We start from the raw sequence: 24,715 nt of genomic DNA, 5'->3' as shown, positions 1-24,715 counted from the left end.
GCACTGTGTTTTTATTAATATTATATTACATTATCTGTGTACATTCAGTGTCAGAATTCAGTGGAGTCCTGGGTCACTCGGTGGTCTGGTGCAGCTGCAGCGGTCTGGGTCAGGGTTTGGGATAGTCGGCATCTCCCTGCTCACAATGTCATACGTGGACATCCCACACACCGTTAAACTAGAGGGACTCGCACATACGAGCCTCTGACATGGCAGGTAGCTATTAATGAGGCTGTCAATGGTACTAGTGTCTGGCAGTGAGCCTGATGTGACAACAAAAAATGTACTCCTATTACCTTTCTGCTACTGGTATTCTAAATCTCTTCTTCCGTTCCGAGGCTGAAAAAACATCAGCACATTCAATAGTCACATTACTAATAAGGGTTACTTTTCCTGATTATTACTTTAGTCTTACCCGATAGAGAAAGTAGCCTCTGCTCTGGATTCCAGCAGGTCCCTGAAGTTCAGCCTGTGCGGAAATAACCATTTAGTAAAAAAAAAAAAGATTGAAATGAATACACATTGAAAAATGTAAAAAAAACTTTATTGTCATACTGGCACACGAGACACATGAGATGGTACGACATTTAGTACACGAGGTCCCAGCTTTAGCCCAATGAGTACCACAAGATGTATGTGTACATGAAAAAAAAAAAGAAGGTATAAATACACTAAGTCAGTGATTCTCAAACTTTTTTCACCAAGTACCACCTCAGAAAAGGTTTTTTTGTTTTGTTTTGTTTGCACACATAAAGAAAGATAAAAAAGAACATAATACGATGTAAAGCAAAAATATGTGCGGGACAGGTTAAGAAGACCCTAAGCCATAGGTTAATGCGTGTTTGGACATGTTAGAACTGAAATGGGACAAGCTGGCAGGTGTGACAATCCAATCCAATCCACTTTATTTATATAGCACATTTAAACAACAAAATGTTTCCAAAGTACTGCACAACAATATTAAAAACAATATTCAAATATTATTCTTAGCTCCACCAATGACTGAATAAAAACAAAAAATAATTACATATAAAACCAATATAAAAACCAATATAAAATAAATATGATTAAAAACGATTTTTAACAACAGATGTTTGTCCAAATCTGACGGGGAAAAATGTTGGATAATGCAGGATAAAGTGACAGAAATTAACCCTGTGCAGAAATGGACATTTTTGCATTGTATTATACATCAGGAAGTGTTGTGTAAGACAGTGTTAAAAATAAAATTATCAAAAGCAATCTGCTTTTGTATAAAGTTAAGTTAGGTTAAATGAAATTTTTATTATTATTATTAATTATTATTATTATTTATCTTACGGTATATCAAAAATAATATTGAGCAAAATTTAATTGAAATATTGTCGGTGTGGCCCTCCAGCAGTGCTTGGGTTGCTTATGCAACCCCCGGTAAAAATTCATTGCCCACCCCTGCCCTAAGGTCTTGTAAAAACACCTGCCCCAAAACATACCAATTTTCCGGAGCCCCTAAAGCAGGGGTCACCAACGCGGTGCCCGCGGGCACCAGGTCGCCCGTAAGGACCAGATGAGTCGCCCGCGGGCCTGTTCTAAAAATAAAAAATAAAAAAAATAAATAAAAAATAATTTTTTTTTTTTTTTTTTTTTTTTTTTTTAAATTAAATCTACATAGAAAAAACACAAGATACACTTTCAATCAGTGCATCAACCCAAACAACCTCCCCCATGCACACTCATCCACACCCACTCACACAAAAGGGGTTATTTCTTTCTGCTACCAATATTCTGGTTCCCACAACATAGACAACACATCTGCAAGGGACACAGTCCCTGAAGCACACATGATTGTATAGGCTGCTGGTCCACTAACATTTTCATTAATTACTATTTTTTATGTAATTATTTTTATATTGTTTTACTTTCTTTTTTATCCAAGAAAATGTTTTTTATTTATTAATCTTATTTTATTTTATTTTTTTAAAAAGGGCCTTATCTTCAACAGACCAGGTTGTCAATGAAATTAGATTTGTTTAAAGGGTTTTTTAAACCAGGCCCAGTCCAGATAATGTCCAAGTCGGACTCAGCAACAAAACACCTTCATTCATGTACACAGAAAAAAATTAGGGAACACAACAGATTGCATATAATTTATAAACAAAATTACATTTTCAAAATAAGCATTTATGTACAGTCCAGATTATGTCCAGGTCACTCAAATTAGGGAACACAACAACAGATATCATATAATCTATAAACATAATTATACTTTCAAAATAAGCCTTTGAGGACTTCTCATCTTTTTTTAATGTTTTTTGGCATCATTATCGTTTTCAACCATGTAACTTTTTAAAGTTAGAAAATACTGAATAAATGTTTTAAAGAAAGTAATACTAAGTGAATATCTGTTTTTGGCCTTAAAAATAAACATTTTACCGAGTACTATAATTAAATTGACTAAATCATGATTGTCAATGAACTCTCCTAAAATAACAGAAACCACATTAAGCTTCATAAACAAACCAATCCTTAAACACATTTGTTCAACTTCCACCCAAAACAAAGACACAATATGACAATACCAAAACAAATGCAGGGTGGATTCAGGCTCCTGACAACAAAATCGGCAATCATCTGACTCTGTCATATTCCATAATTTTAACATTTTCCCTGTGGGTAAGAAGTTATAAATAATTTTAATTTGAAAATAACGATTTTGCACATCGATAGTGGTTTTATAGATTAGTTTGAATATGGCATCCCATGGCAACGGGCAGTCAAAAAAGTCCTCCCATTTTCCATTTGTGTTGTATGAGGCAGCCTTCAAAGATTTCTTTATTAAATAAAAATTATATATTTTTCTATTTATTTTAGTTCCTTTTTGCCAACTAGAATTTCTTATTAGAGGTTTACAAACTAATAATTTAGTAGTTCCATAATTAATTATTTGTTTCCATCTTTTCCCAATTACTCCAGTTAGTTGATAAAATGAAAAGCTTGAGCAAGCATCACCATACATAGCTCTAAATTCATCATACTTCATAATTTTACCATTCTCATTGATAATATCATTGACAAAAAAGATTCCTCTTTCAAACATATTTTTCCAAAAGAAAGGCTTTCCATCTATTACAATATTAGAGTTCATCCATATTAACTGCTGCAAAATATTGTCTCTTTTTTCTGGCACATAAAATTGAAAACACCACTATGAGTGGATTGTTTCCTTTATGAACCCCACCATGTTTCCCAGCAGACTCTCTGGGAGGGGATCACTTGTAAAAAAGGATACAATTTCTTTTGATACAGTACATGTTTTTTGTCCAACAGGACATTTGTGTACCACTCAATGTTTAAATACATCTTTGGAACAATTGATGCTTTTAAAGACAGACACATAGCTTCAAGGTTGAGAAGTTTCAGGCCCCCATATTCATACTCTTTGTACAAAACCTTTCTTTTAATCTTTTCTGGTTTGCCGTTCCAGACAAAATCGAAGACCCTCCGCTCATAAATCTTAAAAAAGTTTTGTGATGGTGCTGGTAATGACAAAAACAAATAAATAAATTGAGGAATAATTAACGAGTTGGCAATAGACATTTTACCATACAAGGTTAGGGACTTCCCTTTCCATAATTGCATAATTTTGTCCAGGTTTCTTAGTCGATTATCATAATTTACTGAGCCTAGATCTTCCAGATTTTCTGGGACAACAACACCAAGTATGTTAACTGGTCCATTTGTCCACAAAAAAGGCACTTTGCATTCCATTCGAAAGGACGTTCCCTTTAGATTTTTGATCCTTAACATTTTACATTTATCATAATTAAGCTTAAGGCCAGATTGCTGTGAAAATATGTCCAAAAGATTAAGAAGGTTCCGCAAACAATGAAGAAAAATCTTATCTTTGTGAATCAGCCTTTTCTGACATGAACTTCATCAAGAACAAACACAGAACACGCCTCACTGATGCACATCTGCAAGACTCACTCAGAGTTGCAGTGTCAAGTTACACACCAGAGTACAACACACTAGTTAACAGCATGCAATGCCAGGCTTCCCACTAACTGACAAAGAAACAGATAACAGATTTGGTGTCCAGTTCAAAGTGTGACATGATTTAAAAATTTGAGAGTTTACTTTTGTATTTTACATGAGTTATTATTTGTACAAACATGGTGCAAAGTAATTCATGATTTGTTAAAAAATGTTAGTGGCTAGCTAGTTAAAATGGGATATTGTGATTTCACAAGACTGTCTTAGAAGTGATCATTTGAAAATGTTCAATTTGAAAAATGTGCACTTAGAGAAAATATAAAAATAAAGTTTTGCATATTGATATTTATCTGTTTCTATATATATTTATTGTGAGAAATCATTAAGATGATCAGTGTTTCCACAAAGATAAATATCATTAATTATTAATAATAACAGAGTTAAAGGTAAATTGAGCAAATTGGCTACTTCTGGCAATTTATTTAAGTGAACTGGTAGCCCTTCGCATTAATCAGTACCCAAGAAGTAGCCCTTGGTTTCAAAAAGGTTGGTGACCCCTGCCCTAAAGGGACATGGGGGGAAAATGTTTTTGTTTTTCGTGCGCACGAGAAACTATCTTGTGCTCACGCAAAAGTTTCCCGTGCGCTCGAGATAGTTTCTTGTGCGCTCGATATACGCTCAACACTACTGTATTTTAGTGTTGGCCATTATGGTGGTACTTGGAGAGCCAAATCTACAACTACACTTTATTCTTTAAAAAAATTATTGAAGTCCATGTTGGTCTGAGGTGAATTATGATATTGATGTTTGCTGTATGTGATATGTATTGCGTGTGACTTGTCTATTTTATTATTATTATTATTATTTATTATTTTATTGTTATTATTATTATTATTATTATTATTATTATTACACGAGATAGTTTTTTTTAATTATTATTATAATTTTTTTGCTGTGAGTAAATTATACGGAGCCCCTAAAGGGACATGGGGGATTTTTTTTTTTAGATATGTATCTAAATATAGTTAAATATAGATAGTTTCTCGTGCGCACGAGATACATATCCAAAAAAAATAATTTTCCCATGTCCCTTTAGGGGCTCCGTACAATTTACACAGCAGCAAAAATATAAAAAATATTAAACAAACTATCTCGTGTAATAGTAATAATAATAATAATAATAATAATAAAATTATATTAATAAATAATAATAATAAAATAGACAAGTCACACGCAATACATATCACATACAACAAACATCAATATCATAATTCACCTCAGACCAACATGGACTTCAATTATTTTTTTCAAGAATAAAGTGTAGTGGTAGATTTGGCTCTCCAAGTACCACCATAATGGCCAACACTAAAATACAGTAGTGTTGTAGGCCTAAGTATTCATTAAAAACAACGTTTTATTTAACAAGTATATTCAATATGTTTAGCCACTTTAACATCGAACACACTTTGAACAGTACAACTGTTTGGTATAGTAAAATAAAACACTGTACTTTAATCAAGTGAATCTTTGGCGTACCACTAGATCAAGCCTGCATACCACTAGTGGTACGTGTACCACAGTTTGAGAACCACTGCAGTAGGTTATAAATAGCATAGGTTAATAGATTTATTAATAGAATAGAATGTGAATGACAGCAAATCAATTAAAAATGTAAAAAACCCAGCTCAGCATGGTTGGTACACGTGGGCAAGTTAAGTGTGTCACACAAAAAAAATGTTATTATTATTGTCAGAATAATTGTATCTAAGTTATCACAAAATTGTGTGTTTCAATGAGTTCCCGGCAAGCAGACAAAAGCTGTCTTCGATCTTACCAATCAAAAGGCTTGTAAAACTCCACTGTGTAGGATGGGAAGCGACATGAAGGTGTCGTGTTTTTGATGTATTGTAATCCACAGGAAGATATTGTCTTGACCCGAGATCTACAAAGCGGAGAGGAAGCGGGACTTGACGCAAGCTCCAGGCACCTTTTCTTTGAACTGTTTTACGACCGTTCGCAAAGTAGGCAGCACGGTGGGACAGGGGTTAGTGCATGTGCCTCACAATACGAAGGTCCTGAGTAGTGGCGACTTGTCCAGGGTGTACCCCGCCTTCCGCCCGAATGCAGCTGAGATAGGCTCCAGCACCCCCCGCAACCCCAAAAGGGACAAGCGATAGAAAATGGATGGATGGATGGATGGATGTTTTTTAACTGTTTTGTCACCAAAGGCGATGGCCGTTTACGACCCCCATCCTTTAGAAACAGCTGTTGCCATGTAATCAGGGAAAGTCAAAATAAAACAATCTTTCGTCAGAGCGTTTCTCCTCAATTGAGCTGAATTGAATTCTGTCTCTGTTTAATTCCTTGCTTCTTGTCTTGTTAAATAAATGTCATCAGCGTTTGAACCTGACAAGTATTATTATTGTTGATACTACTTAAATATGTAGAACAAAATATAATATTAATCCTAATAAATACATTCTCCTGGGAGAATGTAAGAGCGGGGGTACAAATGTAATACATTTAGCAAGTGAAGATGTGTCAGCGAGCCGCAGGCCAAGCATCGCCATTTTAGGCATGAAACACAAACAGTGTTTTGTGACCAGCAGGTGCTCTAACACAGTGTTTTTCAACCACTGTGCCGCGGCACAAGTGTGCCGTGGGAGATTATGTAATTTCACCTATTTTGGTTAAAAAAAAATTTGGCAAACCTCTAATTATAGTCTGCAAATTATGTGTTGTAGTTGGGTGTCGGTGCTGTCTAGAGCTTGGCAGAGTAACCGTGTAATAGTCTTCCATATCAGTAGGTGGCAGCCGGTAGCTAATTGCTTTGTAAATGTCGGAAACAGCGGAAGGCAGCGTGCAGGTAAAAAGGTGTCTAATGCTTAAACCAAAAATAAACAAAAGGTGAGTGCACCTAAGAAAAGGCATTGAAGCTTAGGGAAGGCTATGCAGAACGAAACTAAAACTGAACTGGCTACAAAGTAAACAAAAACAGAATGCTGGACGACAGCAAAGACTTACTGTGGAGCAAAGAGGGCATCCACAATGTACATTCGAACATGACATGACAATCAACAGTGTCCCCACAAAGAAGGATAAAAACAACTGAAATATTCTTGATTGCTAAAACTCAAAATAAGTCTGGGCGTGATGTGACAGGTGGTGACAGTACACGTACTTTGAGACAAGAGCTATATTGATGCATGGTTGGTTATTGTTTAAAGTCATATCCAACAATTGCGACAACAACTTTTTACTGTCAACTGAGTTTCGCTTTTTAATGATTTCTGCTGGTGGTGTGCCTCCGGATTTTTTCAACGCAAAAAATGGGCCCTGGCTCAAAAAAGGTTGAAAAACACTGCTCTAACACGCATCTGACGGCACAATAAACGTAAAGAAATACGCAGAACGACCAAAAAAAATAACGTATTACCCTCATTTTACCAAAATCTTCATTTTCACAGAAAAATTGTGACTTTTATGTGAATGTTGTCAACTGTAATCACTGTATGTACCATTCATGTATAATTCTAACTGGCCTTTCTTTTTTGTAACATGCTATGTGAAGAAATTTACTTTTGTACTTTTGTAGAATCTCCCGGAAGGAGTCCTGACCCACTATTTGGGAAGCACTGCATTAGCTGTAGATTTCACACCACCGTTTGTTCGTTCTGCTGATCACACAAACTGCAGTCTTCCTCACAATGTGATCCAACAAACAAGTTATTTTGTTGTTGGTTGCTCTCGACTGAGTCACACTCACTCACTTATAGTTGATAATTTTTCTTTTTTTTTTGTGTCGACGTCTTGCAGGGATACTCCCACACAAAAACAAACCCTCTGCCTGCTATAATTTTCAACCACAATTACGCAGGGCTTGGGAAAAAGAACAGCTAATGTGGAGCAACATTACTACTGTACATGCAAACAATCATTGACCATCTGCTGCATGAACATGGTACACAATATATCACACCATCACATCAGATGCAATAAGTAGGACATCGTAGATAATGCAGCTGAGTGTTTTCCAGCAGTGTTATGGTATTATTTCATAAACTGGAGGGATACATACTCGCACTGACAGTCCTCTCTCGCTTCGGGTATGCAGATGAGAAACCAGATGCAGGAGAGGCTGTATAGGACTCTGATCAACACACAAACATAAAAATAAAGACATGTGTAAAAAAAACTTTTTGTCATAGGCTAAAAATAGTTGCACTGTGTGGCCTAGTGGTTAGCATGTTGGCCTTCTGTGTGGAGTTTGTATGTTCTCATCGTGCTTGCGTTAGTTTTCTCAAAGTAGTTTGCAGGATGATGATCGTGGCTGCTACCAATACGAAGATGTCAAAACGTGTTCCTGGTATCTGCTGCACCCATCCGCTCAGCTGCTAATTGACATTGGATACGCCATATGCATGCTACTGATTAGCATTTGCGATATTACTTAGTTGTTTTTACTTTGTTTTAGTAAATAAAAAAAGTACAACTAAGATGCATGTTACAATCATGCAGTTGGTGTGTAATAAGTACAATACTCACTGTATAAACAAGGGGTGTGAAACTCATTTTAGATCGGGGGCCACATGGAGAAAAATCTACTCACAAGTGGGCCGGACTGGTAAAATCACGGCACGATAACTTAGATATAAAGACAACATCAGATTGTTTTTTTTGTTTAAAAATAGACCAAGCACATTCTGAAAATGTACAAATCATAATGTTGTTGGGGTTTTTTTTTTACACTTACATGTTGCTGTTATTAGTATTCCATCTTTAATTGTCGTTATTTATATTTTCTGAATACATGATGTGATAATGTTCATCAGTCAACTCATTAGTAATCAATCAAAATAAGAAAATTATATCAAATTACAGTATGTTATTTATGTAGTTTGATCATTTTCCTCGACTGATGTACTAACATCATGTGGTTTATTTTGAACATATGTAGCATCATCTACAAAGATACGAATAATTGCTATTGCGACATCCAGTGGACACATTAGGAACAGCTGTTTCTTTCATTCAAAAATTTCAGGTCAATTTTTATACTTAGCAAACTCATCCCGCGGGCTGGATAAAACCTGTTTGCGGGCCCGATCCGGCCCTCGGGCCGTACGTTTGACACCCCTGGTATAAACACTTTGTAGGACTCAACAAAAGACAAGACTAGCACATTTAACTTAATGGCACTTCCTGACTACTGTGTATAACAACTGGACAGCACACTTATTATCAACTTAGGGTTGAATGTTAAATTGTAAAAAATATTTTATCAATAAACTCATTAACATGTATTATCACATAAACACAACAAAAGGTACTATTGATTTCCAGGTAAACTAGTAAACTCCAGTATTGGTCATACCAATGCTGATACTTCAAATTGTCATGATCCTTTAATGATTAGATTTTTTATCATAATTATAATAAGCATTGAAAAAATTCTGTTTTCAATCATCAAAAACCCGAAAAAGGTTGTTCCGAGTTGTGTTTTTACTGAAAGATTTGTACAAAATTATCAAAGTTCCATTTTTGTTTCATCTGACATAACATGGACAAAGATAATACCTTCTGGAGGAAAGTTCTGCAGTCAAAAATTGAGCTGTTTGGCCACAATACTCAGTAATATGTTTGGAGGAGAAAAGGTGAGACCTTTAATCCCAGGAACACCAATCCTACCGTCAAGCATGGTGGTGGTAGTATTATGCTCTGGGCCTGTTTTGCTGCCAATGGAACTGGTGCTTTACAGAGAGTAAATGGGACAATGAAAAAGGAGGATTACCTCCAAATTCTTCATGACAAGCTAAAATCATCAGCCCGGAGGTTGGGTCTTGGGCGCAGTTGGGTGTTCCAACAGGACAATGACCCCAAACACACATCAAAAGTGATAAGGGAATGGCTAAATCAGGCTACAATTAAGGATTTACAATGGCCTTCCCAAAGTCCTGACTTAAACGTGTGGACAATGCTGAAGAAACAAGTCCATGTCAGAAAACCAACAAATTTAGCTGAACTGCACCTATTTTGTCAAGAGGAGTGGTCAAAAATTCAACCAGAAGCTTGTGGATGGCTACCAAAAGTGCCTTATTGCAGTGAAACTTGCCAAGGGACATGTAAGCATATATTAACATTGCTGTATGTATACTTTTGACCCAACAGATTTGGTCACATTTTCAGTAGACCCATAATAAATTCATAAAAGAACCAAACTTCATGAATGTTTTTTGTGACCAACAAGTATGTGCTCCAATCACTCTATCACAAAAAAATAAGAGTTGTAGAAATTATTGGAAACTCAAGACAGCCATGACATTATGTTCCTTACAAGTGTATGTAAACTTTTGACCACGAGTGTATATTGCCGAGGTTACTGTGGTTTATCCGTTAGACAGTGCTCAATACCCGGGTAGAGCGGAATATTCGTTAGGTGTTAGAATAATTATGTATATATTATCACACAACTCTTATGCTTAAGGGCCGTTGCTATAGTTATTAATTGTGCTGAAGTGGTATTTTTCTTTGTCTGTGCAAAGCTGGCAATCCAAAAGATTGCAAGCCAGTTTCGTATCAGTGTCTGTGTCCAGGAACGGCCTGCTGACTGCCAAGGCCGAACACCGCCGTGACGCAGACAGAGCAGAGACAAGGCAATATCACCAGTGTCAACACATTTGCATTTCTTGTATAATCATATATAGTGTCTAACTGGAGCTGTCGAGATTACCCCGTTCCCTCAGCGACAGCTTCAGTGATGTAACCAGGGACCTCCCAAATAAATAGAGTAAGCATGTGGGCTGGACTTTAGAGCAAAGTTTGGATCTGTAACTAGAATACAGTGCTGCTAGGATCCTGATGAGAGTGCGGAAATATGACCACATCACCCCAATTCTCAAATCCCTTCACTGGCTTCCTGTTCCACTCAGGATATAATTCAAAGTCTACCTGCTAACCCACTAGTGCCTCCATGGAAATGCCCCCCTCTACCTCAAAGAACTACTCACCCCCAAATCCTCCACACGACACCTCCGCTCCGGACATGCTAACCTCCTCCAACCTCCGAGGACAAAGCTACGAACAATGGGAGACCGGGGCTTTCTGCTCCACCGCTCCCAGTCTGTGGAATGCTCTCCCTGACCACCTGAGGGCACCACAGACTGTGGATGCTTTTAAAAAGGCTTAAAAGCCCTTCTTTTTTTTAAAAAAAACTTTTTTTTAGATATGTGCATACTAGCTATAGCTATTTGGCTGTTCTAGTTTTTATTTCTATTTATTTCTTTATTATCTATTTTTATTTCTTATTTGATTTTTTTAATACACTGTAGCACTTTGAGATTGTTTACTCAATATAAAGTGCTTTTTACAAATAAAATCTATTATTATTATTATTTTTACAGCCCAAATAACGTCTCTCCTCAATTGAGCAAAATTTAACTCTGTCTCTGCATGATTCCTTGCTTCTCGTCTGTTTAATAGACGTTTGAACCTGACATTAGGTCAGGGGAGAAACTCCCCTGAAGAGCAGGGAAACCTGCAAAACAGGCTTGTAGGGATGAAATAGCCTCTGTGTTTTTTCCTGACCTAACGAAAATAATTTATATTGTATATTTTGGATATCGCGCAACCCTAAGTCACTAATAACTTTGTAAAGGCATCATGTCGTGAATGTGTTGTCCACTGTGTGGAAAATGACTTCTGCGCTTACCTGTTTGTTATTTCCCCGTTCTCTAAGCTCCTGAAAAAAAGAAAGAAAACATATTTTATTTTAGCCTCAAACAGAAAGAAGAGTGTCACACTTAAGACCTTCAGTATGTCAGTATGTGGAATTAAATTATGGAATGGATTAAGCAAAGCAATCAAACAATGTACTAATATGATTCACTTCAAGAAACTCTTCAAACATAAAGTGTTTACAAAGTACAAAGAAGAAGAATACTGAATTTATTCAATTCATCCATTCTTTCACTCTCAAAATAATCTTACTTATCTCATCATATGAAATGTAACTTACTTCACCAATTATTATTTATTTTTATTGTGATTACTTATGGAGTATATTGTGAATAAATTGAGAACAGGAAGTGAACAAAAGTTTTAGCAACTGTTATGTAAAAGAAAAGGGGTAGGATTAAATAAGCTCTGCTTCTTCCTACTCCTTTTCGAACATGTTGAAAAGAGAAACTGGAAATTGTGATGTATCATGTTGTATGCTTGCATGTTCGAAATAAACTCAAACTCAAACTCAAACTCAAACCTTCGACTTCTGAACGAGCATCAGGACGCAAATTTCCCCAAAGATGTCGGACACCTGGAAAAAGACGTCACGTAGTGAACAAGACAAACGCGGAAAACTCTGAACTTTGAGCCGGTTTCACGAACACGAACCTCGCTGAGGGCAAACTTGACGTCTGCCGAGAAGAAAGAGGAGCAGGCGGCGTCCATCTGTGGAGGTTCCCACAAGGGGACGAAGAGGAACAGAGATGAAGAAGAAGAGACGGTAGGAGGAGGAGAGAAGATGCTGCGTACCTGGCTGAGAAGCTGCCTCTGATCTGCTGTGGCTTGTTGAAGAACGACCGGAGAGCCTGCAGCACGAGAAAACAAAGGTTCAACCTCAAGATGACCTTGATGACGAAGCGCTTCTCTCGTTGTTTTCAGCTCTGAGCGTCCATCAGCTGTTACTTTCGAACAGTGTCTTTCAACCTTTTTTAAGCCAAGTCACATAATATCTACGGCTTTTCACATACACAAGTGAATGCAAGGCATACTTGGTCAACAGCCATACAGGTCACACTGAGGGTGGACGTATAAACAACTTTAACACTGTTACAAATGTGCGCCACACTGTGAACCCGCACCAAACAGGAATGACAAACACATTTGGGGAGAACATCCGCACCGTAACACAACATAAACACAACAGAACAAATACCCAGAACCCCTTGCAGCACTGACTCTTCCGGGACGCTACAATATAGAACACGCACTTATCGTGTCGATTAGCAAAATACTCCAGTTCTGTTCGTGTTGACAAGAAAAAATAAGGCCATTGGACGCAGCTGACAGCCCGACCGCCAACGCAAAGAGCCCTTTGACACCAGAGGAGCGTGTCACGCCATGAGCCGTCAGTCAAAGTCGACGCACATCTCATGTGCCTGATATCATGGATGGATAGATATTATCTGCAGTATCGCATAGACATGGAGCAAGATGTTGGATGACGGATGGGGATTTACTGATGCATGAATAAATAATGGAAGGATGAATTGGCTGAATGAGGCCAACCCACGCCTTCACAAAAAAATATTACACTTTATTATTTATGTGAAACGATTGTTATACTTTTCACTTGAAATTTATTTTGATGCATGTTTTGTACTTAAAAACTACTTCATAATGAATGTTCTATTGCCAAATAACAGTCAGGCTGTTGTGTTTTATTGTTCTCCTGCCTTCCCTTTTATTGTGTGCCTGCATTTTCCCTGTTGTGCTTATTTTTTCAGTTCCTTCTTACTCGGCGAGGGGCGGTCCTTGAGGCACACCTGCTGCTAATCAGTTCTTGGTCTATTTAAGCTTGGCACAGAGAGCTGTGCCTCGCTGGTTATTGTTTCCTGTGTCTCCCACGTCGCATGCATTTGCGTGACCGCCAAGTCCGGGTACGTTTTTTTTCGCCCCTATTATTCATCTAATCTCCGTGTGTTTTTTTTCTCTCCTCCCTGAGGTGGGGGAGGTATCTATTGTGGACTTTTCCATTACTCCCCTTGAGGTTCCTGCTCATTGACTATGTCTTATGGTGTGCGTTTCTGCCCCATCACCTTTTGTTACCCTTTTTGGACTCAATTAAAGACTCTCCTTTTCTTGATTCCATCTTGCCTGCCGTCTCTGTATTCTGGGGTCAACACCTTGACCAAGTCCTTAACACAAGCGATTAAACACTGAGTGATTAATTAATCATGATCTGTAGTTAATCTAATTTTTTTTTTTTTAAATCTCACCTAAAAAAAGCAGAGAAAAGCCCTCAACCTGAGATATTTTCATTTAAATGTGTAACATTACTATTAAGATGGGAATTTGAACTAAAAAGTGGATTTATAAAGTAATTGTTTTTAGCAGACTTAAACAGATGTCTGTTTTATTTACGGAAATAAAACATCAGATCCGTAGAAAGTGTAGAAATGAATGCATCAAAAAGAGTAAGTACAATTTTAATATGTAATAATTGACTTAATTGTAATTAATGCGATAATTTGACACCCCTAATTAATTAATAAAATTGTCAATGGAAATTTGTAATTATATCCTTATCAATGTCAGAAAAGCGCAAAAAATAATTTTGCAATAAAATTGTATATGAAGTGCCCTGGCATTCATTAACTGACCATTCGTTTATTCACACGAAACGGGGTCCCCCTACGGAACGCGGGGCCCTACGCACAGCGTGTGATCTGCGTATAAGGAGGGGCGGCCCTGGCAGTAGAGATGAATGGATGGATAGATATGTCTATTTGTTGGATGGGTGGTATTATGCACGAGCATTCTATGCAATTGTTTAGGGCAACTTTGCACATGATAATGGCAACTGATCACTTCAGTAACTGAACATCACCTTGGACGTCGTTAACTTGGTCTACTTTATTTATTTATTTATTTGTTTTGTCCTGTCCAGCTTCTCAGGCAAATCATATAGTTCAGATTTACTTTACAAAAGAGAAGTGTAGGATACTTCTCTTGTTGCCTTATTTGTATTCCACTTTATCAAATGCATTTTTATTATCATTTGGTGTAGCCGGGCCGTAGCAGGAGGGGATAGAAAGAGAAAAAAAGGAAGACAGAGGGGGAAATTGTGGGGACATGAGGGGGATTAGACAGAGAGACAAAAACAACAACAGCAAACACAGCAACAACAACAACAATAGAGGAACATCAGCAAATAGGATATGTACAAATATGATGGTAAAAGTGATAGCAACGAAGCAGTTAGCGAAATAAATAATAATACAGAAATGACAATGAGCATTATTACACTACACTTGGAGCAATACAAATACTGATACAAATAGCGCTATTGATAATGAACAATACCAATAATTTACCTCTATTATCAACAATACAGTTGTTCAAATGCAACAATAGATACACGTGATGATAACTAGAGATACAAAAGAATGCAGAAAAATGGAGGGAAGAAAGAGGAGCAACCTATATTAAGCAACCTATATCAAGCAACCTATATTAAGCGACCTATATTAACCTTGTAGATTGTTATAGTAACAGTTAAGCTTGCTCTACTTTAATGGACTAAATAACCTCAATTGAAGAGTTCAGACACAAAAACAGATAGCTCCATTTCTTTGCTTTTGAGTTAATTTGAAAAATGCACATTTATTAATTTTTTTTTATTTGGACCATTTTGTACAAATTTTTAGCAAAAACATAACTCGGAACAACCTTTTTCGTGTTTTTAAAGAGTGAAAACAGATCATTTTTTCAATGCTTATTCCATCACTGTAATGAATCAATTTGATCCCAGTAAACAGCTTCTTTGGGTGTTTCCTGGACGCGGCGGTCTTGGGGTTTACATTGACCACTGCAGTATGACATCATCACATTGACAGCTGAATTACAAGACAACAACAGCAGATTAAACCCATGATTCAGTTCATAATTGGGTAGTGTAGTGGTTACATTCAGTTCATAATTGGGTAGTGTAGTGGCTACATATGAATCCTGTACGTTATGTACACAGGCAATAGACGTCATTTTTCCCTCCCCTCGGTGTCGACGCTTCATGCGCAACATATGCAACATGCATGCACAAACATTACAACTTCTTGCCGTACTACTTGAGTTTTACGACTTTGAAAAACAAAGAATACAAATTTAAATTAAAAATAGCAAAGTACATGCATTTAAAGCACCAGTAGAGTGGAAAAACAAGTTGACTTTATATGCTTGTGTTTCATTGTGTCCATTAAACCACATCCAATCGCATTTACAATCCGCAAACTAAGTAAAAATACAGTTTAAACATCACAAAACGCCACAAGTTCAGTCAGCCATTTGGAATATTCCACACCAAATACTTTCGGCTATTTCCGGAGATTAACAATGGGAATGCTTCTGCTCTCTGACCATATTATCAGATCAGTCATACTGGAAATACGCAAAAATTGTACAGAGATGTGCTGTCTATCATTCACAATCTATGTTTTTCTCTTTTTATGCATTCTCAGTCATAAATAAATAAATACATGAAAATGGGGGCTCTCTATTTTGCCAACAAAACCCTCTAAATAACCATCCAAAACCCGCCAACAATATTCTTTATACATATCGTGACCTGAACATTAACCAAATATTAGCGATTTTGTTGTTATAAGCGCTAACGCAAACAAATTGTTTTTAGCGGCGCAATAATACAGACAGCTAAGTAGCCCTCTGCTGCCTTTACTGTGAGCCGGCAGCGATGTCCTGCTGCTCCCGCATCATCGCATTTCGGCTCGTCAAAGTTATTTTAGATTATCAATCAATCAATCAATGTTTATTTATATAGCCCTAAATCACAAGTGTCTCAAAGGGCTGTGAATCATGCCACTCGTCTGGATAATATGAGGATTTAGTCTTGAATCTAGAAGTTGTTCATCTGTGACATTCAATTTATGCCCGCAGATGGAGACAAACACACACAACCGAAGGCAGTGTCTGCAGGGAGACTTCCTAGTTAACCCTTCGTGTGCATCATGATTAATTGTTCATCCAAACGGGAAGATATGGACATCCTATCAGTCGTCATCAAAGTAAGAGCAGACATTGTACAGTAAGCCATCATTTGATTATGTTTTAGTTTGCATTTCTTGTTTAGCACTTAGCAATACTGGGTTTCACTAAAGCTGGATTTGTTTAGCAGAGCTTCTAAAACTTATACCTAATTTTCCTTATATTCAGGATCAACAATATAAGGTTCTTGATCATAATTCTGCCCAAAGTAATCGTTTCTGGCTCTCACAAAGTCTTCACAATTTGCATTGTTGTTGGTAGGTAAGGGATCTGCGGCCTCTACTACAACGTCACGCAATGACGTGTCTGTTTTCCTCATTATCTCTCATAATGGCTCGGGAATCTCTGTGAGATTGATATAATGTTGATCATAACTATTTATCCGCAAACTTTGTAAGTATTTATATGTCATAAATCAGATATATATGATAATAGCTTCAATATAGAGGCAACTTGTTTTTCTACTCTACTGGTACTTTAAAGTATTTGGACTGCGTTATTCATGTAAAAAAAAATTAGCATTTGAGATTATCAGCGTGAAAAGCACGTTTATTTAGTTACGGCAATGTAACAATAAATTTGTCACCCAGAGTCAACTAAATGAAAAGGGCACCTTAAAATTTTGAATAATAAACAATGTGGATAAATTATCCTTGAATATAAATAAAACTAAGATAGTGATGTTTGGTAATCGCAACATAACATCTGAACAGAAAATAAGTATTGATGGAAGTCAAATTGAAATCGTAAATGAGAATATATTTTTGGGAGTAATAATTGATAAATAGTAAACTATCATGGAAACACCATGTCAGACACATTAAAACAAAAATCTCCAAAAGCCTCTCAATTATAAACAAAGCAAAACTATACCTTAATGAAAATGCACTCCGTATTCTCTACTGCACCTTAGTACTGCCATACCTTACATATTGTGTTGAAGTGTGGGGGAATACTTACCACAACACAATTCATCCTCTGATCATATTACAGAAAAGAGCAGTGCGGATCATTCCCAATGTTGTTTTTTTAGAACATACTCATAATCTGTTCATGCAATCAAAGTTGCTCAAATTTGATGATCTTGTTAAATATAATACATCAATAATCTTATATAAAGCATTTAACAAATTCTTCCCGCCTAACCTACAATGTTTTTTATAACACGAGTGCAAGCTCATAACTTGAGAGGTTTTGGATATTTCTCATTGCCGAGAGCTCAAACCACTCATAAACGTTTTTGTGTGTCTGTATGCGGAGTAAAACTATGGAACAAACTGGACTTACAACACAAGCAATGCCAAACTATTAATCGATGTAAACTGTTATACAAACATGGGGTCTGGTTCAAATATAGAGATGATGGTCTTTAGTTTGACCTGCTGTTGTACTCTGTCTCAAAGTGTTATGTTTCCTTACCATTATTGCTATATTGTCTATTACGATTGTTGGTATTTTGTCCCTTATCATTATTGGTATTGTTCATTCTTCCTACATTGTTGCTACATATTATTGTTCCAGTGTAATAATTATTGTTACCTGTGGTAACATGTGTATTATAATCTTTGAACAAATCAACAGTGAAGCTCAATGTATTAATCACTGAATTGAGAACTGGGGGTGGTATGGAATAAATGATCTTCTTCCCACTCCCTTCCAGGCAAAACTGGATCAGCATGCTTACATACTGTGCATTACCTTTTGCATTATATTAATTAATATTATTATGTGTTGTCTACATTGTACTTTTTTTGTGTCATTTCCTGAAATAAATGAATAAAAGAAATTAAAATGAATATGGATGGGTAAAAGTCATTTTAATATTCAAAGTAGATTAACAGTTGATACTTTTGTGAATGAACCATTGTTTAAAAAAATTTGTTAAACGCCTATATTTTGGAAAAACTACCAACGAAAGTTGCTGATTTCTGCGCATGTAAATTAGCAGTGACAAATACAAAAGCCAAGTTAAGTTAAAGTACCACTGATAGTCACACACACACTAGGTGTGGTGAAATTAGTCCTCTGCATTCGACCCATCCCCTTGTTCACCCCCTGAGAGGTGAGGGGAGCAGTGAGCAGCAGCGGTGGCTGCGCTCGGGAACCATTTTTGGTGATTCAACCCCCAATTCCAACCCTTGATGCTGAGTGCCAAGCAGGGAGGTAATGGGTCCCATTTTTATAGTCTTTGGTATGACATCTCTTCTTCTCTCTTGGGCTGGCTCCGACAATCAAGCAACGCTACTGGCTATCATCTTACCTTAAAAAAGTATTTAGTTACAGTTACAAATTACTCCTCCCAAAAAGTAAGTGCGTTTGCTCAGTTACCTCATTGTAAGAGTAATTAGTTACTCAGCAAAGTAACTTTTTTTTTCTTTCATTTTGTTATTTTATACGCTACTAAGTTCAATAACATCTTTAATGTCAAAGATGTTTTTATTGACTGATGGAAGAATAAAAACATTATATGCAGTATTTTAGAACATTTAACATTTATTTGAACTCACTAGATTACAGTGTACCATATGATATGCATTGAAATAATATTGTATAAAAAAATATTCTGTAAAGTAACAACATTAAATAATGAAAGTACAAAACCCAATATGGTACAAAAATTGTAAAATTAGATAACATGACAAAAGCATTTGGCCTTTAAGTAGTGCAATTTTCTGCACCTGTATACCAAAATACAGCCTGAAATAACTGTAGATAAAACTGTTAGTAAGTTTGGTGCAAATAAATGACAAATAAATGTTTAAAACCGTATCAGAATTACATTTTCTTACAACAAAATTGCATTTGTGTGCACATATTGGAGTCTTTTCTTTTCTCTTCAACAAGTGTCAAGTTGTTTAAAAGAAAAGAAAAGACTCCAGTATTTGGAGATTATAGTTGTTGCTATCCTTCTTTGTGGGGACATTGTTGATTTCCAAGTCATGTACGGATGTACTTTGTGGACGCCGTCTTTGCTCCACACGCTGCAAGTTTTTGCTGTCGTCCAGCATTCTGTTTCTGTTTACTTTGTAGCCAGTTCAGTTTTACTTTCGTTTTGCATAGCCATCGCTATGCTTCAATGCATTTTCCTTTCCCCTTTGTTCATTTTTGGTTTAAGCGTTACATACCTTTTTACCTTACGCATATTGGGTTCACGACAAACCTTCCTCATCTCACCCGACACATTCCGACATTTACAAAGTATTTAACTACCTGCTGCCACTAGGGTTGTACGGTATACCGGTATTTGTATAGTACCGCGATACTAATGAATCATTTTCGGTACTTTATCGCCTCTGAAACGTACTTACAAGCAGACACAGTGTGTAGACAGAAAAGGGAGAACGGACACATTTTGGTGTAAAAACTAAAGATAAAGGCGAAGTTATAACACTGAAACGCCCTCAGGAAGAGGTGCTTTAAAACATGGCCAGTTCGCCTGCAGTCTGCAGTGTTTTACCTACTTCTAAATCACTGATCCTGGTCTCCATGGCGACAAATAAAGTAAGTTTCTTACAAGTATCATCCCTGCAAGCCGAGGAACAGCTAAACATGCTTCACTACACACCGTAGCTCACGGCATCAAAATGTAAAGAAACACCATGGGTGGATCTACACCTAACATCCACTGTAATGATAGCAAGTACAGGCACGTATCTAGTCGATACTACTATGATTACATCGATATTTTTTGGCATGACAACATCTTCTTTTGTTTTTAAAAAATGTAAATTATGTTTATAAACTCAGGAAAAATGTCCCTGGACACATGAGGACTTTGAATATGACCAATGAATGATCCTGTAACGACTTGGTATCGGATTGATACCCAAATTTGTGGTATCATCCAAAACTAATGTAAAGTATCAAACAACAGAAGAATAAGAGATTATTACATTTTAACAGAAGTGTAGACAGAACATGTTAAAAGAGAAAGTAAGCCGATATTAACAGTAAATGAACAAGTAGACTAATAATTAATTTTCTACCACTTGTCCTTAATAATGTTGACAAAATAATAGAATGATAAATGACACAATATGTTACTGCATACGTCAGCAGACTAATTGCGAGCCTTTGTTTGTTTACTTACTAATAAAAGACAAGTTTTCTTGCATGTTCACTATTTTATTTAAGGACTTAACTGCAATAAGAAACATATGTTTAATGTACCTTAAGATTTTTTGTTAAAATAAAGCCAATAATGACATTTTTTTGTGGTGCCCTTTATTTAGAGAAGTCCTGAAAAGTATCAAAATAATTGTAGTACCGGTACCAAAATATTGGTATCGTTACAACACTAGCTGCCACCTACTGACGTGGAGTATTACATGGTTACCCTGCCGAGCTCTACACAGCACAGACACCAAGGAGCGGCACATTATTTGCAGATTATAATTATTGATTTGCAAAAAATATTTTTTGGACCAATTAGGTGAAGTTGCATAATTTCCCACGGCACACCACACTAGTGTGCCGTGAAATTCCTATTGCAGTGTTTTCCAAGTGTGCCGTGAAATACAGTCTGGTGTGCCGTGGGAGATTATGTAATTTCACCTCATTGGGATAAAAATATTTTTTTGCAAACCAGTAATTATAATCCGCAAATGTGGCGTTGTTGAGTGTCTGCACGGTCCAGAGCTCGGCAGCGTAACCATGTATTACTTTTCCATATCAGTAGGTGGCACCAGGTAGCTAATGGCTTTGTAGATGTTTGTCGAGATCCCAATATGCAGACGACAGCGGGAGGCAGCGTGCAGGTAAAAAGGTATCTAACGCAAGGCGAGTGCCGCTAAGAAAAGGCATTGAAGCTTAGGGATGGGCTATGCAAAATGAAACTAAAACTGAACTGGCTGCAAAGTAAACATAAACAGAATGCTGGACAACAGCAAAGACTTACAACGTGTGGAGCAGATGGCGTCCACAAAGTACATCCGTACATGACATGACAATCAACAATGTCCCCACAAAGAAGGATAGCGTCCGCACAACTTAAATAATCTTGATTGCAAAAATAAATCAGGTGCGGGGAACAGCGTTCAAGGAAGACATGAAACTGGTACAGGAAAATACCAAGAAAACAGGAAAAGCCACCAAAATAGGAGCGCAAGACAAGAACTGAAACACTACACACAGAAAAACTTAAAATAAGTCACGGCGTGATACGACAAGTCGTGACAGTACACCTACTTTGAGACAAAAGTTATAGTGATGCATGGTTGGTTATGGTTTAAAGCAGTGGTTCTTAACCTGGGTTCGATGGAACCCTAGGGGTTCGGTGAGTCGGGCTCAGGGGTTCGGCGGAGGTCAAGACACACCCAACATGTAAATACAAACTTCTCCCTATCGGCGTATTACGGATACGGCAACAGCAGAAGTCAGACTGATTTGCAGGTGTGTAATTTGTTGTGAGTTTATGCACTGTGTTGGTTTTGTTGTTTGAACAAGGTGATGTTCATGCACGGTTCATTTTGTGCACCAGTAAAAAAACATGGTAACACTTTAGTATGGAGAACATATTCACCATTAATTAGTTGCTTATTAACATGCAATTTAGTAACATATTGGCTCTTAAATAGTCATTATTAGGTACTTATTAATGCCTTATTCGGCATGGCCTTATTATAACCCTAACCCTCTAACCCTGACCCTAACCCTAACCAAATAACTCTAAATTAAGTCTTTGTTACTTAGAATATGTTCCCCTAGTGTCCAAAAAACTCTAAATTAAGTCTTTGTTACTTAGAAAATGTTCCCCATACTAAAGTGTAACCAAAAACATAACTTTGTCTTGAATTTGAAAAAAAACATTTTATTTTTCACTAAAGAAGGGTTCGGTGAATGTGCATATGAAACTGGTGGGGTTCGGTACCTCCGACAAGGTTAAGAACCACTGGTTTAAAGTCATATCCAACACTTGCGAAAACGACGTTTTACTGTCAATATCGGCTGCTGAGTTAAATTTTTTTAATGTTTTCTGCTGGTGGTGTGCCTCCGGATTTTTTCAGTGAAAAAAATGTGACTTTGCTTAAAAAAGGTTGAAAAACACTGCACTAGTGTGCCGTGAAATCCCTATAGCAGTGTTTTTCAACCACTGTGCCGCGCATGAGATACAATCTGGTGTGCCGTGGGAAATTATCTAATTTCACCTATTTGGGGTAAAAAATATATTTTGCATACCAGTAATTATAGTCTGCAAATGATGTGTTGTTGTTGAGTGTCAGTGCTGTCTAGAGCTCGGCAGAGTAACCGTGTAATACTCTTCCATATCAGTAAATAATGTAAATAATTCAATGTGATTATCTTGTGTGATGACTGTATTATGATGATAGTATATATGATAGTATATATCTGTATCATGAAACAATTTAATTGGACCCCGACTTAAACAAGTTGAAAAACTTATTCAGGTGTTACCATTTAGTGGTCAATTGTACGGAATATGTACTTCACTGTGCAACCTACTAATAAAAGTCTCAATCAATCAATCAAAAGGTGGCAGCCGGTAGCTAATTGCTTTGTAGATTTCGAAAACAGCGGGAGGCAGCGTGCAGGTAAAAATGTATTCAATGCTTAAACAAAAAATAAACAAAAGGTAAGTGCCCCTAAGAAAAGGCATTGAAGCTTAGGGAAGGCTATGCAGAACAAAACTAAAACTGAACTGGCAACAAAGTAAACAAAAACAGAATGCTGGACGACAGCAAAGACTTACTGTGGAGCAAAGACGGCGTCCACAATGTACATCCGAACATGACACGACAATCGACAATGTCCCCACGAAGAAGGATAAAAACAAAGTAGATGCGGTAAATATCGCTCAGAGGAAGACATGAAACTGCTACAGGAAAATACCAAAAAAAGACAAAAAGCCACCAAAATAGGAGCGCAAGACAAGAAGTAAAACACTACACACAGGAAAACAGCAAAAAAAAAGTCAAAATAAGTCACGGAGTGATGTGACAGGTCGTGACAGTACACCTACTTTGAGACAAGAGCTATAGTGATGCATGCTAGGTTATGGTTTAAAGTCATATCCAACAATTGCGACAACGACTTTTTACTGTCAACTGAGTTTCGTTTTTTAATGATTTCTGCTGGTGGTGTGCCTCCGGATTTTTTCAAAGCAAAAAATGTGCCTTGGCTCAAAAAAGGTTGAAAAACACTGGCCTATAGTATAGGAATTTTACTTTTTGAATGAAACTACCGAAATAAATGATTTTTTTCAGAGATATTCCAAATAAATGAAATGCCTTTATCATTAAAAAATAAAATAAAATAAAATACCAGTTTCAAGAAAGAATACAAGACAAGTCCGCACATTGTTATACCACGTGACATCAACCTGTATAACAATGAATTAAACAACACAACTAAGGCCGAAAAACAACAGGAAAAAGTTTGCCGACGTGTAAAAGACTTACTGTGACAAAGTGGGACGACGAGGAGCAGCGAGGCTGCGAGGCTGATGGACGCCAGGCTGAGAGGATTCATGCTTCCTGCGCTCAACTTCGTCCCGCGGCTCGCGTTGTTTCTGCTGCTGGAGGCTCCGCGCCGCACCAAAGAGTTCTGCTTCTGACTCTGGTTCGTCATGTTTCCTCTTGCCTGCGCACCCCGGTATGTATATGTGAGAGTTGGGAGTCCGGAGTCAGACAAATACGATAACGCGCATTGATGGATTGCGTCACCGGAGGCCCACGCGTGGAAAGGGGACGGGATTGGACGAGAAGGTTGCATTGGGGCGTGCAGGCGTCTTCGTGGCATCTGTGGTGGACAGAACATTAGGTACACCCATAGGTGCTTCGGGGGCCCGAGCACCCACGGACAATGCCGAGCACCCACGTGGGATTAGTGGCAAATTCTGTCTCGCCACCAAGCAAAACCGCGCGTTTTTGGGGTTTTGTACTTAAGTCCTATTATTCTAAAGCAAGGGTGTCCAAAGTGCGGCCCGGGGAGCCATTTGCGGCCCGCA

At 37.3% G+C, this 24,715-nt stretch overlaps 1 protein-coding gene across 3 annotated transcripts; it reads right to left on the bottom strand.

The window, feature by feature from the left end:
- nmu (neuromedin U) lies at nucleotides 1–24,419 on the bottom strand. Of its 3 annotated transcripts, none has more exons than XM_062038675.1 (9): nucleotides 24,168–24,419; nucleotides 12,502–12,557; nucleotides 12,361–12,417; nucleotides 12,230–12,283; nucleotides 11,681–11,710; nucleotides 8,051–8,122; nucleotides 416–469; nucleotides 297–339; nucleotides 1–139 (listed from the first exon to the last, which is right to left on the bottom strand). In XM_062038675.1, the coding sequence occupies exons 1-8, from the start codon at nucleotides 24,334–24,336 to the stop codon at nucleotides 304–306; spliced, it is 528 nt and encodes a 175-aa protein (XP_061894659.1). In that variant the 5' UTR covers nucleotides 24,337–24,419; the 3' UTR covers nucleotides 1–139; nucleotides 297–303. The 3 variants fall into 3 exon arrangements, with proteins under 3 accessions (XP_061894659.1, XP_061894660.1, XP_061894661.1); XM_062038676.1 differs by having other exon boundaries at nucleotides 1–136; XM_062038677.1 differs by lacking the exon at nucleotides 8,051–8,122.
- Nucleotides 24,420–24,715: the final 296 nt, after the last annotated feature.

This window comes from Entelurus aequoreus, linkage group LG27 (genome assembly GCF_033978785.1).
Source record: "Entelurus aequoreus isolate RoL-2023_Sb linkage group LG27, RoL_Eaeq_v1.1, whole genome shotgun sequence".
NCBI classification, from domain to species: domain Eukaryota; kingdom Metazoa; phylum Chordata; class Actinopteri; order Syngnathiformes; family Syngnathidae; genus Entelurus; species Entelurus aequoreus.
Note: the sequence above shows the minus strand (reverse complement) of the source record. Positions and strands in the feature narration are given on the sequence as shown.

Coding starts and splice junctions, on each gene's coding strand:
- nmu (XM_062038675.1), bottom strand. CDS start 24,336: ATGACGAACCAGAGTCAGAAGCAGAACTCTTTGGTGCGGCGCGGAGCC. Junction 12,418..12,501: donor AGAGGCAGCTTCTCAGCCAG/GTACGCAGCATC, acceptor GAACCTCCACAG/ATGGACGCCGCCTGCTCCTC. Junction 470..8,050: donor AGAGAGGACTGTCAGTGCGA/GTATGTATCCCT, acceptor ATTTCCGCACAG/GCTGAACTTCAGGGACCTGC.